The sequence below is a fragment of the Panthera pardus genome, unplaced genomic scaffold, assembly GCF_024362965.1.
Source record: "Panthera pardus isolate Hobbes unplaced genomic scaffold, ASM2436296v1 HiC_scaffold_8, whole genome shotgun sequence".
NCBI lineage: Eukaryota > Metazoa > Chordata > Mammalia > Carnivora > Felidae > Panthera > Panthera pardus.
The window spans coordinates 7,885,305-7,902,283 of NW_026527013.1; the positions used below are offsets into that span (position 1 = coordinate 7,885,305).

The 16,979-nt window shown below is 52.6% G+C and overlaps 2 protein-coding genes across 4 annotated transcripts in view; one reads left to right on the forward strand and one right to left on the reverse strand.

Annotated features, from left to right (window-relative positions):
* The window catches only part of RDH8 (retinol dehydrogenase 8), a 161,982-nt gene that overhangs the window by 143,860 nt on the left and 1,143 nt on the right, over nucleotides 1-16,979 (forward strand). The window lies entirely within an intron of this gene.
* S1PR2 (sphingosine-1-phosphate receptor 2) lies at nucleotides 8,964-16,474 on the reverse strand. Its single transcript, XM_019427773.2, has 2 exons — nucleotides 16,272-16,474; nucleotides 8,964-11,463 (listed from the first exon to the last, which is right to left on the reverse strand). Exon 2 carries the CDS (start codon nucleotides 11,419-11,421, stop codon nucleotides 10,363-10,365), a length of 1,059 nt encoding a protein of 352 aa, XP_019283318.1. The 5' UTR covers nucleotides 11,422-11,463; nucleotides 16,272-16,474; the 3' UTR covers nucleotides 8,964-10,362.

The following is a 16,979-nucleotide window of genomic DNA, read 5'->3' on the forward strand; positions in this document are numbered from 1 at the left end:
CCTTTCCCCCCTTCCCCCAAACATTAAATGTTTAGTCTGCAAACATTCAGCAAAATGACAAATGTATACACCCTTTTATTCAGCTATTCTAATTCCAGGAATTTCTCACAAGATTCACTCACATGTGCAAAATGAGAAGTGGACACAGCTATTCACTAAGCTTTGTCTGTAGCCAAGGACTGGAAAGAAACTAGTTCTCCATCAGTGAAATCAAGCTAAAGACGTATTCTATTCACACAGTGACAGATCTCAGCAACAACAACAACAAAAGGGATATTTTTCCATTTAATACCTTAGAGTTTTCTGTTTAATTGCTACTAGGAAACAAAAAATATGTAGAACAGAATGCATAGTGTGATACGGCTTATGCAAAAAAGTGGCGAGAATTCTGTGTACTTACTTGTTTATACATAAAACCTTGGGAAAGAAACAAGAAATGGTTAACTTCCTGGAGATAAGGAATGTTAACTAGCAGGGTAGGAGCTTTGGGCAGGAAAAGGAGTTTTTCTGAAGATTTTTTTTTATTTTGCTTTTTCTGGAATGCATGTGGTTATTTATGTCAAATAAAAACAACTGGGAAAGCAGCAAGGAAAGGCTCATGTTTTCAGTACACGATGCGGGACCCATTGGATGGTTAAATGGAAGAAGGTAAATCTTGATCCCTACCTCACACCATATACACAACTCAATTCCGGATGACTTCCAGGTCTATATAGGAAAGCAAAGTCAAGAAAGTTTTTAAAATAAAACATACAACATCTTTGGGACTTGGGGATAGGCAATTGTTTAACAGGACATAAAGTACATTAATCATAAAAGAAAATTTTCGTCTGGATTAAGAGGATTTTTTTGTCCATCAAATGATATCACTAGAAGACAAGCCATAGATAGATGTTCACCGACCAAGGATTCCTATCTGCTATACACACAGAGTGTCTTCAAATTAATAAAAAAATAATGGTCTGGAGCTTTAAGCGGACAAGAGCTGAATAGGCACTTCACAAAAGAGGATATCCAAATGGCCAAGACTCCCATGAAAAGCTGCCCAACATGAGTCATCAGGGAAATGCAAAATAAAACCTCAATGCAATGTTAGCTTACACTCACACACACACACACACACACACACACACACACACACACACGGATGACTAATATGAAAAGAAAGGAAAAAGTTGCAAGTGTTAGCAAGACCAAAACTCTCTACTAGAGAAGTCCAAAATGGTATGGCCACTTTGCAAAATCATTTTCCAATGTCTGCTAAAGCTAAATGTACTCCTGCCCTATGACCCAGTAATTCCACTCCTGGAGTAAATGCTTCTATCCACCAAAGGAAACGTACAGAAATATTCATAGGAACTTTATTCGCATTAGCTAAAACCTGAAGACCACATCAACATCTAACGATAATAAAACAGTTACGTATTATACGATGGAATACTAAACCTAGGGGTCACAATTTTTTTTCTGGGAAGGGTCAGATAGTAAATATTTTAGGACAAGTGGGTCATAGTCTCTGTTGCAACAACTCAATTCGTCCCTTGCAAAGAACAGCCCTCGGCAATTATGTAACTGAGTGAGCACAGCTATATTCCAATAAAACTTTATTTATAGACACTTTGAAATTTCAATGATCTCCTACTATTTTCACATGTCCCAAAATATTGTTCTTTTTCTCCCCAACAATCAAACGTTGTAAGAACCATTCTTAGCTTATAGTCTCCGCAAAAACAGACTGGGGGGTGGATTTGGCCTGCAAACTATAGTTTACAGAACCCTGCTCTTCAGTATTGAGAATAAGCACTCTTACTCCATGCAAAAATACAGACAAGTTTCAAAAACACGTGAGAGAAATCAGGCATAGAGGAGGACGCACCGCATGATTCTATTTATGTAAATCACTAGAGTACTTCTCCCCACTTCTCTAACCCACTTCAAGCTTGGGCCTCCTTCCTTCCTTCCTTCTAAGACACTCAAATCCTGCCTTGCCTCCCTCAGTCCACCGCAGCCTTCTTTAGCCTGCCTGAGTCCCATGGCTACCACCCATTACAGCCACCAGACCCTAAAGGAAAACAGTGGACAGACCCTGGGGAATGACCCACCTCCTGGCGCACAAAGTGAAAGCACACAGTGTCCGCTCTAGAACTGCAAAGAAAATCTTCCTCGCCACACTGAGCAGGGATGAGAATTGGGCCTGCCCTGGCCATTAAATCAGAGGAATTTCACGTGAAACAGCTCCTTCCTGGAAATGACCACTAATTGACCGCAACTGCCTCTCCGAAGGCAATCGCTAAGTCATTGAAACCAGCTGGCAAAGAGAGGTGACCAGACAGTCTCCAATTAGGGCACTGGGGGTGCCTCTGGAAGTTTTCTCACACCGGGGGTGCCACGGTGGCTCAGTCAGTTAAGCATCGACTTCAGGTCATGGCCTCGCGGTTTGTGAGTTTGAGCCCCGCATCAGGGCTCCATGCTGACAGCTCGGAGCCTGGAGCCTGCTTCGGATTCTGTGTCTCCCTCTCCTGCCCCTTCTCTCTCTCTCTCTCTCTCTCTCTCTATCTCTCTCTCTCTCTCTCTCTCTCTCTCAAATAAACCAAACATTTTTTTTTTAAGTTTCCTCACACACTCCCAACTGTAGCCTAGGAGTCTTGAACCAGCTCATCAAGCGGAAGGAGCGAGGAGAGCATTTGCTTCAATCCGGGCACTGCTGATATTTGGGGCCGAATGATCCTCCGTTACAGGAGACTGTCCTATACGTTGCAGGAAGACCAGCCACATCCCTGACCTCTACCCACCAGACGCCAGTAGCACCTCCGCCCTCAGGTAGGGGGCAACCAAAAATGTCTCCAGACTTTGTCATACATCCCCTGAGGGTGTGGAACCGCCCTGGATGAGAACAGGACAAAGTAATGGCCTTGTCTGAGCCGTATCTCCTGGGGGGGGCGGGGGGGGGAGTATCTTACAGCCTCCAAACCAGCATTTTGAAAATTGGAAGTCACGGATGGGTCACATCAGGAGCAGCACAGGGTAAAAATGTAGAGTCCTGGGCCCTGGCATCAGATTCTCCCAGACCTGGTAGGTCCCAGGAAACTGTATTTTTCACAAGCTCCCCGCTTGTGAAAGTTTAAGAAGCAAAAGTTTTCCCCAGCTTTATCATGGCATCATCAATAACCAAAAATTGCATATATTTGAAGCGCACGACGTGAGGATTTGATACACGTACACACTGTGAAATGATTACCACAATCCAGCTAATTAGCATGTCCAGCCCCTCACTTAGTTATTATTTTGGGGTGTAATGAGAACACTGCTGTCCTAGCAAATTCCGACTGTACGATACAGTATTAACTACAATCACCATTCTGTACATCAGCTCCTCAGAACTTGTTCATCTTATAACTGAAAGCTTGCACCCTTTGACCAGTATCTCCCCATTTCCCCCACTCCCCAGCCCCTGGAAGCCACAATTCTACTTTCTGCTTCTGTGAGGTCCATTCTTTTAGATTCCACATATACACAAGATCATACGGTATTTGTCTGTGTCAGGCTTATTTCACTCAGCATGGTGTCCTGCGGGTTCATCCATATTGTTGCAAGTGGCAGGATCCTCTCCTTCTTCTTCTTCTTAATTTTTGAGAGAGAGAGCATGAGCAGGGGAGGGGCAGAGAGAGAGAGAGGGGGGGACAGAGTATCTGAAGCGGGCTCTGCGCTGACAGCAGCAAGCCCGATGCGGGGCTCGGACTCACAAACCAGGAGATCGTGACCTGAGCCAAAGTCATGCGCTCGACCGACTGAGCCCCCCAGGTCCCCCAGGATTCCCTTCCTGATGGCTGAATAATATTCCATTGTGATTATGTATGTGTGAATGTATTTCTCTCACATTTTATATTATGTAATTCATATTTATAGATATATATGTAACACATATTTATTTAGTACACACACAAACATATGTATATCTGTCACATTTTCTTTATTCATTCATCCTTTGACACTTAGGATGTTTCCATATCTTGGCTGCTGTCAATAAAGCTACAATAAACATGGGAGTGCAGATATCTCTTCGAGGTAGTGATTTCATTTCCATTGGATATATACCCAGAACTGCGATTGTTAGACCATATGGTAGTTCTATTTTTAATCTTATAAGGGACCTGCATACTCTTTTCCATAATGGAAACTTTCTAACATTGGATTATATATTTATTTTTAGGGACTGTCTCCCCTCCTAGAATGTAAGATCTCTGAAGGTAGGAATAAAAAAGAACACTCAACATTTATTTTGAGAAGTTGAGTTTCTTTCTCTCTTCTTTTTTTTAAGTGTCTTTTTTTTACATTTTATTTATTTTTGATAGACAGAGAGAGACAGAGCACAAGTGGGGAAGGGGCAGAGAGAGAGAGGGAGACACAGAATCTGAAACGGGCTCCGGGCTCTGAGCTGTCAGCACAGACCCCGATGCGGGGCTCGAAGTCACAAACCGCGAGATCGTGACCTGAGCTGAAGTCAGACGCTTAACCAACTGAGCCACCCAGGCCTCCCCAAACTGTGTTCTCAAGTGGCAGTACCATTTTACATTCGAAGTTGGGATTATTAACATATCCATTTTACAAATGAAGAAACCAGCGGAGGCTTGTCAGGTGATTTGTCCAAAGTCTGCTTGTGCTGTCAGTTGTTGTATTTGAGACTGAAATCTGATTTTTCTGACTTTGTAGTTTGCATCCTTCATACTTATGCCACAATCGCCACTGAAAGTGAAACTTACCCACCCAACTTCATTTCCCTTTTTTTGATAGCTTTAACTATTCCAGACAAGATATTCAGGGAAAGATCGTGACATCTTTTTTTTTTCAAGTTTTCATTTATTTATCTTGAGAGAGAGGGAGAGAATCTCAAGCAGACTCCATGCTCAGGGCGGAGCCGGATGCAGGGCTTGATCCCAGGACCACAAGATCATGACCTGAGGGACATCAAGAGTGGGAGCTCAACCAACTGAGCCACCCACGTGCCCCTGGCTGGGGAATTGATAAAGGTAGGATCAGGCTGATGACATCTGAACACCCCGATCAGTCTTTGTTACCAGCAAAAGAGAGAGACAGCTAGACATCATGTCTTCCTAATGGAAGTTTCCAGCTACCTATCAAAATTGAAACCAAAATACCAATCTTGAATCCGACAAGGAAACATATTAAATGACATAAGGGGCTGCCATCAACCCATACCAAACTACGGGAAACTCTCCAGGACTCCAGGACAAACAACCTGGTTTCTTCAACAAATGAGTTAGGAAGGGAGGGAGGGAGAAAAGAAAAAAGGAAGGAAAGAAGTAAGGTGGGGAGGAGAAAGGGGGGAGGAAAGAAGGAAGGCAGGAAGGAAAGAAGGAAGGAAAGAAACGGGAAAGAAGGAAGGAAAGAAACGGAAAAGAAAGGAAACTGTTAAACCTGGTTAAACAAGGTTAAATTGGTTTCACAAGGAAAGCTTGTTAAAAGTATTTTGGAGATTCATTACCCAAAGGTCATGAGGGGACTTTGTTTGGATTCTGATTCAAACAAGTAAAATGTTAAAAAAGAAAGCTGAGGGGCGCCCGGATGGCTCAGTCAGTTAAGTGTCAGACTTCGGCTCAGGTCATGATCTCGCGGTCCGTGGGTTCCAGCCCCACATTAGGCTCTGTGCTGACAGCTCAGAGCTTGGAGCCTGCTTCGGATTCTGTGTCTTCCTCTCTTTCTACCCGCCCCCCTCCCCCCCTCTGATCACACTCTCTCTCTCTCTCTCAAAAATAAATAAAACATCAAAAAAAAAAAAAAAAAGCTGTGACAGTCGGAAATTTTAACGCTGATTGATACTTTTGATAAGTACAACCATGGTATTGTGGTTAAGTTAAAAAAAAAAAGTGTTGCTTTCTTCTAAAGATAAAAAGTGGAGTATATACGAAGAAAATTATGTGATGTCCTCTGATATTCTTAAAAATCTTCAGTGATGGAGCACCTGGGGGGCTCAGTTGGTTAAGCATCCAACTTTGGCTCATGAGATAACTGACCTATATTTTTCAAAAATGTCAAGGTCACAAAAGACAAAGAAAGGTTCAGAAACTGTTCCAGTTGAAGGAAACTAAAAAGACAACCAAATATAACAAGTGATCTGGGATTTTCTTCCGCTTTAAAGGTAATAGGACAATTGGTGAAATCTGATCAACATGTATAGATTCCTGATTTTGATTATTTTACTAAGGTTATATAAGAGAATGCTTTGTTCTTAGGAAACACGGTGAGGTATTTAGGTAGGTCGATGGACGCATGGATGGATGGAGAGAGAGAGAGAGAGGGAGGTAGATAGGAGGAGCCTAGACTGCTGGTAAGTGGGCATCTGTCCTTATTCAGGACCAATTTCCAAATCCTTTTATATGAGAGAAATCAATTTCTCTCTCTCAATTTAAGTTACTAATATTCTGTGTTTTCTGTCATTTGCAGCTGAGCCTAATAACTTGATATCATAATTAAAAGAAATATTCCAGGGGCACCTGGGTGGCTCAGTCAGCTAAGCACCCAGCATCCCACTCTTGATTTCTGCTCAGGTCATGATCCCATGGTTCGTAGGATCAAGCCCTATGTTGGGCTCCCCGCTGAGCATGGAGTCTGCTTAAGATTCTCTCTCCCTCTCCCCGTCCCTCTCCCTGCCTCGTGCGAGCACATGCTCTCTCTCTAAAGTAAAAAATAAAATAAAATCAAATCACTTTTCTAAAAAGTTAAAATTCAGCTCCTGCATCACGCTAGCCACATTTCATGTGCTAGTAGCTTAAGGATCTGCATTTTACCAGGTTGTTCCAGGTAATTCTGATGCCCCCTAATATCCAACAGCCTCGGGAGGGAGAGAGGAGGTGAACATCATCATGCATCCCTGTGAGTTGGTCTGTTCTGTTTTAGGCTCCAAGATTTGAGAGATATCAGTAAATTAGATCTTCAGATCAGGAGGATCAGATGTGACTACATTTTTCAATCAAGGACCGCATGGGTTCAAATCCCTGCCCCTCCACTCACATGCCGCGTGACCCTGGTCAGATTACTTGACCTCTCTGGTGCCTCAGGGTTTTTCACCTGTCAGAGCACCAATACCAGTCTATTCTACAGAGTACCTGAAGCCGTTGCTTCCCCTATTTTAGTTTCTTCACAGAAAATAAACTTGACACTAAGTGAAATGGCCAGCATTTGTTTTGGCTTCAACTCATTTGACAAACATTTCTTGAGCACCTGCTGTGTCCTCACCACCGTTCTGAGCACCGGGGCCAAGCAGTGAACAAGACATATACGAGTCCCTGCTGTCACAGAACTGGCATCCTAAAGGGCAGGTGGAAAATTAACAGGATCAAGAAGCAAAATGTGCTCCATGTCGGACATTAGCAAAGGAAGCAGGCAGGACAAGAAATGTTCGCGTGGCCAGAGGCCTCACCCAAGGTGGTATTTTATGGTAGACCAGAAGGAGCAGAGAGGAGTCCCGGGCATATGTGGGGGAAGATGGGAAGATCATTCCAGGCAGAGGGACCAGCAGGTGGAAAAGCCCTGCAGTGGGAACATGCCAAGTACTGTTTAAGATGTGAGAGACACGGGGGCGCCTGGGCGGCTCAGTCGGTTAAGCATCTGACTTCAGCTCAGTTCATGATCTCATAGTTCGTGAGTTTGAGTCCTGCGTCGGATCCTCTGTACCCCTCTCTGCTCCTCCTCTGCTCATTCTCTCTCTCTCTCAAAAATAGATAAACTCAAAAAGAAGTTCTAGAGACACAGTAATAAGACAGATGCAGTCTTATCTTCAAATGCTCACATTTTCCTGGGGGAGACAGATAACTGACCTATAATCTCCTCCCAGGGGATAAGCTGGAGAGGGACTCAAAAGAGAAAAAGATGGTCAAGACAGGCCTCTCTGATGACGTGGTAGTTGAACAGAGGCCTGAAGAAGGTAGAGAAAGCAGGTATATATCTGGGGGAAATCTTTGGACTGACTCTGGCCTGGCCTGTGCCTCTTTCTCCTCCCAGTTTCAGCTGGGGCTTGGGTTTCCAAAGGGAGGTTGTCCCCAAACTATTAGAGGAGGGGAATCCTGATAGGGAGTGCAGACCTCAGCCTCTGGCTGCTGTCTGCCCCACTCCTTCCCCCCGGGGCTGCCCCAGTGTTTGCGCTGGTGCTGGGGCGACCTAGGTGGGGCTCTAGCTTAGGGACTGGGTTCCCCCATCAAAGTTCCAAATCTATCTCCAAAGGAGCCGCTGGGCCCTGTGCCTCTGGGCAGAGGGGAGTGTCACCCTGGAGCTGAGCTAGGAAGCCACCTCCCAGCTGTGTCCCATCTGGGTTTCTCCTGGTTCTGGGTGCGGCTGGCAGCCTGCACTCCCCACTCCCTCGGTGGCAAAGAGGGGGTTGAGGATACTCTCTGTGGCCCAGTGGTGGAGCTGGGAGGATCATATCCAGACAGGCACTGCCCTAACTAGCTGTGTGACCCTGAGCAGGTCACGTACCTTCTCTGAACCCACATCGCCACGATCGTGCCTAGTAACTCCCACCTCCTGAGGATTCACGTCTTGGAAAGTGCTTGATGAAAAGTTACCCGTTCCTTTGGGGAATACCGAGGCCTGGAAGGTTATTTGGGCCCGTGTCCCCCAAGACCATCCCTCAGGGATGGAACATGTACTTGGGATGAAGTAGGGGACCTCCCTAAACACGCCAGGCTATCTTTAAAGGGAAGCAAGAAGGCCTGGAGTCTAATTAACCACTGGGAGGGGCCAGACAGATGCCTTAGGGAAAGGTCAGCATTTACCGGAAGCCACTGTAATCCTGGCTTGGGTGGGGTTAGGGGTTGGGGCACAGAATAGGAAAGCCGGCAAAGTAGGAGTGGCCTGGATGGCAGCCACCCCCCCATCCCATCCCCCCTCCAGCCACGGGGTGCTAGTGGGGTGCCGCCTTAGCCCTAAAAAGACAACCACCACCAGAATGAGAGATTGAACCGTTTATTGGCCTGGGCCTGGATCTCAGGCATGGGGGGCATCTGGGGAGCTGTACGAGGGGAGACAAGCCCCCAACTGGCTCCTTGCCCCCCGAGACCCCCTCCCCAGCCTTTGCGTTCACGAGAAATCACTTTGAGGCGTGAGGTTTCCTTCCCCGAGGAGAGCTGTACCCCAGCTCTCAAGTGGGGAGATGAGCCATTAATTACAAAGGGGTCTGGGCAGGGCCAGATCCCTCTTTGGCAGCTTCAAAACAGACACGAGACGACAAGAACATCCATTCGGGGGGAACATGGTGGGGAGAGCGGGTCACAGATACCACACACGCACACAGACACACATAAATATACATTTGTACCGCAATGTCCCTTCCATCTATCCATGGAATTTAGTAAAGTCCTTCTGGGGCAGGTGAGGGGAGAGCATCCCACAAATGTCCTCGGCATGCCCACCCCCGTGCTCCTCCGTAAGAGACAACTGGAAAGGAGGCACAGTGGGTTCAAGGTTGCCCCGCCCCAGGAGATCCAGTACCTCCGCTGGGCTGGAGGTGGGAGTAGCTCTGGGTGGTTGTTTTTTCTTTTCTTTTTTTTTTTTTTTGGGGGGGGGGGGATCCTGTGCAAACAGTTCCCCTAGAACTTTCTCAAGTTCCACCCTTTCCCACCAGGAGGCCCAAAGCCCTCCTCAGCTCCCCCAGACCAGTTTTTCCAGCCCTTGCTGATTCCTCTGTGCCCCAAATAGTGCAATTGGCCGATGAGGTCTGAGAACGGCATCCAGCCCCCCCTCTCCACCCCATGGTTTCCCAGCATGTCATGGAGAGAGAGAGGAAGAAAAGAAGAAGAGGCCAAAGTGGCAGCTGGTGACATTTGGGGAAGCTGTGGATTTGGGCTTTTAACTGTCAGCCGGGGCCACCCAGGATGGTCAAGGAGGAGGCCTCCGGCCCCTGGGGGCAATGGTTCTGGGGGAAGTGGCCTAAGGTTGCCAGGAGGTGACAAGGGGGCTAGGTTCGGAGAGGGGAGCCCTGGACAGGGCAGAGGGTCAGATGGTCATGAAACGTTGAAATCCCTTGTAAGGGGTTATAAGGGGCTCCTGCCCTGAGCTCCCCCTGAGTGCTTGCCTGCTCTCACCCAGGCCCCTTCCAGGTCCCCCAGTCCTCCCCACGATCCAGTTCTGAAGGGGCCACACCAGTAACTGCACTAGCCTCTGACCCTGCAGCTCTGCCATCCGACTGGCTGGTGTCTCAGCCGGCCAGCCCTGGCGTGAAGTATTTTCAATACCACCCAGGTCTGTGGAGCGGGGGCATCTTGCCTGGCAACCCCACGTCTCTGTCCAAGGTCACCCGGTGTCTCTCCACGGAGCCCTCTGCCATGGCCTCGTGGCCCACTTTGCCCCTCAGACCATCGTGTTGCCCTCCAGAAACGTGGGCGACGTGGGCATGTGTGTGCCCCTCTCTAGCGAGCTGGAGCTGCGGAGAGGCAGGAGGCGATGGCCCGGGGTCCCGCCCCGCCGCCCTTGAACGCCCGCCGCCCGCCGGCAGCACTGCAGCGGCCGCAGTACCTCCCGCCGCAGGTCCCGGCTGCGCCACGTGTAGATGACGGGGTTGAGCAGCGAGTTCAGGGTGGCAAAGGCAAAGAAGTAGTGGGCCTTGTAGAGGACGGGGCAGGACCGGACGGGACAGGCATAGTCCAGGAGCAGGATGCTAAAGGCAGGCAGCCAGCAGACGATGAAGACACCCAGCACGATGGTGACCGTCTTGAGCAGGGCCAGCGTCTGTGGGCCGGTCACGTCGACGTGGCTGGAACGGACCACGCAGTAGATGCGGACGTACAGAGCGACGATGGCCAGTAAGATGACGGAGAAGATGGTCACCACGCAGAGCACGTAGTGCTTGGTATAAAGCGGCAGCACGGTGGAACAGGCCTCGAGATGGCCCAGGCAGTTCCAGCCCAGGATGGGCAGGCCTCCGAGAACAAGCGAGATGAGCCACGAGGCCACGATGAGCAGCAGCATGCGGCAGCTCTTGTCGCTGCCGTAGAGCTTGACCTTGGCGATGGCCACGTGCCGCTCGATGGCGATGGCCAGGAGGCTGAAGACGGAGGCGGAAAGCGTGATGAAGGCGGAGCCCTCTCGGGCAAACCACTCCAAAGGGGTCAGCCCCAGCGTGACGGGGCCTGAGAGCAAGGTGTTGGCTACAAAGGCCACACCTGTCAGCAGGTCCGAGGCGGCTAGGTTGCCCAGGAACAGGTACATGGCCGAGTGGAACTTGCTGTTGCGAGCGACAGCAATGAGCACCATCAGGTTCTCCACCACAATGGTGAAGCAGATGAGGACGATGATGGCCAACGCCACCCAGCGGGAGGTCGTCTCCTGAGTGTCCAGCGTCTCCTTGGTGTAATTATAGTGTTCCAGGACCTTGCTGGGGCTTAGGTACTCTGAGTACAGGCTGCCCATGGTGGGGCTCAGTGGCCAGCCAGGGCCATGGGGCTGTCAGAGCTGCAGAGGGAAAAGACCAACAGACAGGTCAGTGTTGTGGCCGCTCCCTGGGCTCTGACTCCAGGTGGACGCGGTGTGAGTCCCAGCTTCCTCACTTCTCACCGAGTGGCCGTATGAAGTCAGGATTACCATCGTCCCTGCTTTACCAGTGGGAAACCCAGAGAGGTCAATTCACTTCCCGTAAGTCTCAAAGCTAGTAAGTCTCCAAGCGGCAGAGCCGGAGACCCACTCCAAAGCCTCTATAACTTCTAGGCTGCACTGTCTTCCAAAAAGAGCAGAAAGTCCCCCAAATACAAAGTGAACTTCCAGAACCCACGCTCACCCACCCGGAAAGTGAGCCTTGGGCAGGGCTGGGAGGGCTTGTCTCCTTTTCAGAATACACTAGAGCCTGGGGCTTCATGCTGCCTGCCAACCTGGGTCAGCAAGATGCTCGCTAATAGCACCGTCCCCTGCTCATTACCACCCACTGCCCTGGATTTCAGGCTGGGTCTGAGCCTTGAGGCCATGGGTGCTCCCAAGATAAGGTCTTGGGGAGACACCAGGGCGGCCTGAGGTTTAAGCATCTCAGAGGTCATGGCAACTTCAAGGACAAAGACCTTGGAGGCAATCCAGGGTTGAACCGCACTCCACCCGACCTGCTGTGGGACCTTGGGCAAGTCACCGAATGCCCGGCCTCTCAGCCCCAACGTCCTCATCTGTGCAATGGAGAGAAGAAAGCCCACTTCATAGGGGTAATGGGAAAATCCTGTCGAATGGTACATGAAGCACCCCTAGCACATAGCAAGCATTCAATAAATATTAGCTAATATATTAGCTCCCTTAGGTGCCCTCCATCCAATCTTTTAGGAGGGGATGGAGACTGAGCTACAGGCCAGACTCCCAACATCCTGTTCTCATCAGCACCATCTAGCCCTGCCCTGCAGAGGGTCCCAGCGGGGTAAGCAGGGCACTGGCACACACCCCCATCCCCAGCCAGGATGAAATCCAGATGTGAGGCCCCTGGAACAAACAGGGTGGAGTCCTCACTCCCCAGTCACATCCGGTGTGGGAAAGGCTGGGAGGGGGTGATGGGATGGGGGAGCCACAGGAGACCAGTCTGGGAGGTCCTGGCTGGGAGGACCAGGCAGCTGCTGCAACGCTCAAGTCATGTGAGCCGAGGAGGGGGCGTGCAGCCCTGCGGGGAGGGGGCTCAGGGGAAGGGGGGGACCGGCATTTATTTCCATGAAAGCCTGAGTCACCCCCTTCTCAAAGAAAACTGATCCATGGGGGGAGGGGGCGGGAAGAAGCGTGGGCAGAGGATGAGAAGCCAACATCATGGCCTCCTCCCAGCTTGCTGGCGGTGGGGGCGGGGTGGGGGGGGGTAGTGTCTCTGAGGAGCTGGTGCTGTGTCTGTCTTTAAGGAGGGGAGCCAGGAAGAAGCTCCAGCCTTTAGCTGATGGGGGAGGGCGCAGGAAGAGCCCGCCCTGGGTCCCTGGAAACATGCCGGGCAAGGACCACGTGCGCTCCAGGAGTACCGTTCCAGAACAAGGCTGGTTAGGCCGGTTCCTAGTGAGCCTGGGAACTATGGGGGGCTTCCGGGGTCACTCAGCCATCTCAGTCCTCGGAGGAGGCGTCCTGGCCCCGGGCCTGACAGAGGCAGCTGCTCCCCCTGGGTAAAGGGGCATCCGTCCTAGTTTGGAAACAGAGAAGGGCTTGTGCGCATCCCCGGAGACTGCCGCCCCGCCCAGATCGCCACACAGAGGCCCCTTGTTCCCCTGACGGACCGGGCCCTGGGCGCCCCGATGCCCTCTGCCCGATGCAGGCTGCAGCCGGCCGGGAGCTAACTTGGCCCTGGCCTCGGCCTTACTGGACGGACCTTCGGGGCAGAAACAGCCGGCGCCCTGATTGGCTTGTTTTCAATCCCAGGGCATTGAGCGATTCGCCAATTGGCCAGAGCTTCCCGTCCTCGGCATTTGATTGGCCCAGTTGGGGGCGCCCTAAGGGAAGCGCCAGTGAGCAGTCCTTCACTGGCCAACGGCTTCTTTCAGAGGACAGAGTTAAGGCTGTGGACATGTCTCTGGGGAGCCTGTGAACCGCGGCCTGACCGCAGGGTCACGACAACCAGACGCCCCCAGGCTGCCCTGGCCTACTGGGCCCCTCCTGGGGTTCGTGATTGAGAATCAAGGGCCCGTTGCAGGCCTGGGAAACACCCTTGAGGGTGGGCAAGAAGCCCAGGGTGTGTCCCATGGCCACCCCCTCCACCCCTCCCACACATGGGGCCACCAGCCCTCTCTGGCAGCCAAGAGGAAGATTTATGGATGCTTCCTGGAGAATTGAGAATTGGGTTCACTCCTCACATCCCAGAGACTGACCAAAAAGTCTGTCTTCTTCCCTGGGGGGAAGATTGGCAGTCTGCACACTCACTGTCTGCAGCCCCAGGAGACTATCAGGGCATCCTCAGAAGGAGGGGTAGCTCCTCTAGTCAGAGAAGGGGAAACTGAGGCTCACACTGCCTTCCTCTTCTCATCTTCCCCACTAGGACTTTGCTGAAGACAGAGAGCTTAAAGCAGGTCCATGCTTTCCAGAAAGAGGAAGCAGAGCCTGGAGGTTGGGACTGACAGGAGAGTCAGCCCTAGGCAGATACAGGCCTTGGCTGTTTCCCCTCCCTGTGTCTGGCTCCCAGACCCGGCTGGCTAAATACAGGGCCTGTCTCCTGCACACCTTCTCCAAGGCAGCCCTAACTTCCTCCCAGAGGCTCAGTAGGGGATCGCTGGGCTCAGAACCTGGGAATGGCCAGGCCTGAAATGGAATGAGAGGGACAAGTGACAGAGTTTGGAGGGAAGGGAAGACAGACCAAGACTGTTCAGGGGGAGATTAGAAAAGAGGAAAGACAGAGAGGAAGCCTCAGAGGCTTCCAGGAGTCCCTCCTCCAAGTTCCACGGAGGCAGCTTACAGTTCTACTGTCACTCACTGATCCCATGCCACTTGCCCTGGGGCAGAGCCCCCGCCTTTTCTTTTGGTTTCCCTTCTGCAGTCAGGCCCACCCTACACTGCCATTCTCCATGCAGCAGCCAGGGGGAGCTATCTAATTTACAACGCCAGTACAGGGTGTCACTCCCAACTTCCATATTCTTCTATGGCTCCCCATTGCCCAAAATGGCCTGGCCCCTGTCCATCTAGCCTCCTCCCACTCTCCGGCAGGGCCACCCAACTCCAACCACAGTGGCCCCCTGGGTGGCATCCCCGCAAATCCTTGAATGACTGTCTCCTCTTTCAGGTTTCAGTTTCAAGGTCACTGGCGGGGGGGGGGGGGGGGGGGGGGGGCGGGGGGGGCGGGGCGGGGGGCGGGCGTCGCCTCAGACCGTCAGTCTACTATAGCCACTTTCCCCAGGGCCTTTCTATTGCAGCATCTTGCTTTACCTTCACACAACTTGCCATTTTCGGATATTATTATTGTATCTCTTGTTTTCTGTCTGGCTTGCACGGTAGAGCACGAGTATTGGAGGCCAGCGACCAAGTCCGTTTTCAGCCTCTGTGGCATGATGCTTGGCATCCAGAAGGTGCTCAGGAAACGTGCCATACAGAAGGATGGATGGATGGATGAATGAATGGATGGATGGATGGATGGATGAATAAATGAACAAAGCCCCGTGGGCCCCTGAGGGTAGAGGCACCTAAACTCAGCTGAGTCTCAAACAACAGCAAAGGCTGGAGACGCCTCTGGTCGCTGGCAGCCCCCAGACTAGGCGAAGCCCAGCGCGTCTCCGTGGAGACAGCGACAGGACCCGCCCCCGCCCTCGGGCTGCAGTCTGGCCTCCTTATCTGGCGGTGGAATGCGCGGTATCTACACTCGCTCCCGCCGGGGCCGCGCCTCCTCTCCCGCGACAGCCACACGCGAGGAATCCCTACATCTCCCGTGGGGGTGGGGAACGCCTCTTCCCCCCACTCCCCAAGGAGCTTCGTCTCGGTATTCCCGGAGGGCTTAGGCGCGGGGAGGAGGGGTGACCCCAGCTGCAGCCACACGGCAACTACCGAACCGCCGTCGCGCCAACGCGGGGGGACCGTGGGCTCAGCGCGTGGCGCCTGTTGTCTCTGCCTAGGGCAGAGTCGGGGAGGGTATGGAAATCCCCGGGTGAGTCAACTCGTGCCGGAGGAGGGGGCGAGGTTCCGACAATCTGCTGGGCCCGGGACCACGCGGGGTCCGCGCCACGCGCGTTCGCACCGTCGCCCCGTCCCTGGGCCCCAGGAGAAAGATGAGGCGCCGGAGCCACGCAGTCACGTTCCCATTCCTTCCAGAACAAAGCCACGCCCCCGCGGGGGGACTGAAGAAGACGGACTACTCGGGGAAACTGAGGCACCGAGGCCGACCTGCAGGCGGTGGGGCAGACTGCCCTCCCTGGGGACTCCGCCCCTCGGCTTGGAGGCTCGCCGGCGCGTTGCACCTTTCGCTCTCGCCCGGCCGGAGTCAGCCAGGAGGGGCCCTCCCCCCTCCCCCCATACGCACTCCCCGAACCCCTCGGTTCTGCCTCCCAGTGTCCGGCCGAAAGCGCTCGGATTCCGCCTTCTGTTCGGCGCCAACTTCCTGCCGCTGAGGAAGGCGGGGAGCTCAGTCTGGGGGTTCGCGGCGGAGGCTGTAGGGGCGGCCCGGAGTCGTGGAGAAGGTTCACAGTGACCACTCCCTCCGTGCAGCAGGAGCACGGGCGGCGCGTGCGCGCCCGGGTGCGCCCCCAACCCCTCGCCTGGCCCCCCCGCCCCCCCCCCAGCTCCGACCCTGCGACTCCCGGGCCCCGGGCCCCGTCTTTTCTGCTTTCCCCTCGCCCCGCACTCACCTGGCTGGGCAGGCCGGGTCCCTGCTCTGGCCGGAGGGGCTTCGGCGTCTGCGTCCCCGGGACGGCATCGGCAGGGGCTGGGGCTGCCTGCCGGGCTGGGGCCGCGTCCCGGGGCTGGGGACCTGGGACGGAGGGGGGCGGGAGAGACACCGCCTCGGCCCCCCACTCGCCCCGCCCTCCTCTCCTCCCCTTTCCGGCGGCGGCTAAATGAATTCCAGATGTGATCGGTCGGGCCCGGGCGCGCGCTGGGGACGGCGGGGGAGGCGCGCGGGGTCCCTTTGTTCGCCTCCCCCACCTCTCGCCCTGCCCCTCCCAGCCCCCACTCGTGAGAACCTGCCGGCGTATGACGTCACACGACTCCGTGATGTCACGTCTCTCCTGGCCAGGTGGCTTCAACCTGAAACAACTCTTTGATTGCAGATATACTCTTGGCCCGTTCCTTGGGACCTTGGAATTGGAGGAGAGCATGAGATCCCCTTTACGCAACAAGGAGCTACGGAAGCACCTTTGTGTGGATGCAGCAAATAGGCATTATGCGCCTACTCTGAGTTCCCACAACAAATGGTCAAGTTCCTACTATGTGCCACGCCCTGCCGCAAAGACAGGATTAGTTTTGCCTTGATAAGACCTCAGAATTCAGATAAGACTCCTAGAAAACTCAGAGCACCCACCAGCCTATCTACCCTACCTCTGCCCTTGCTGTGGTCA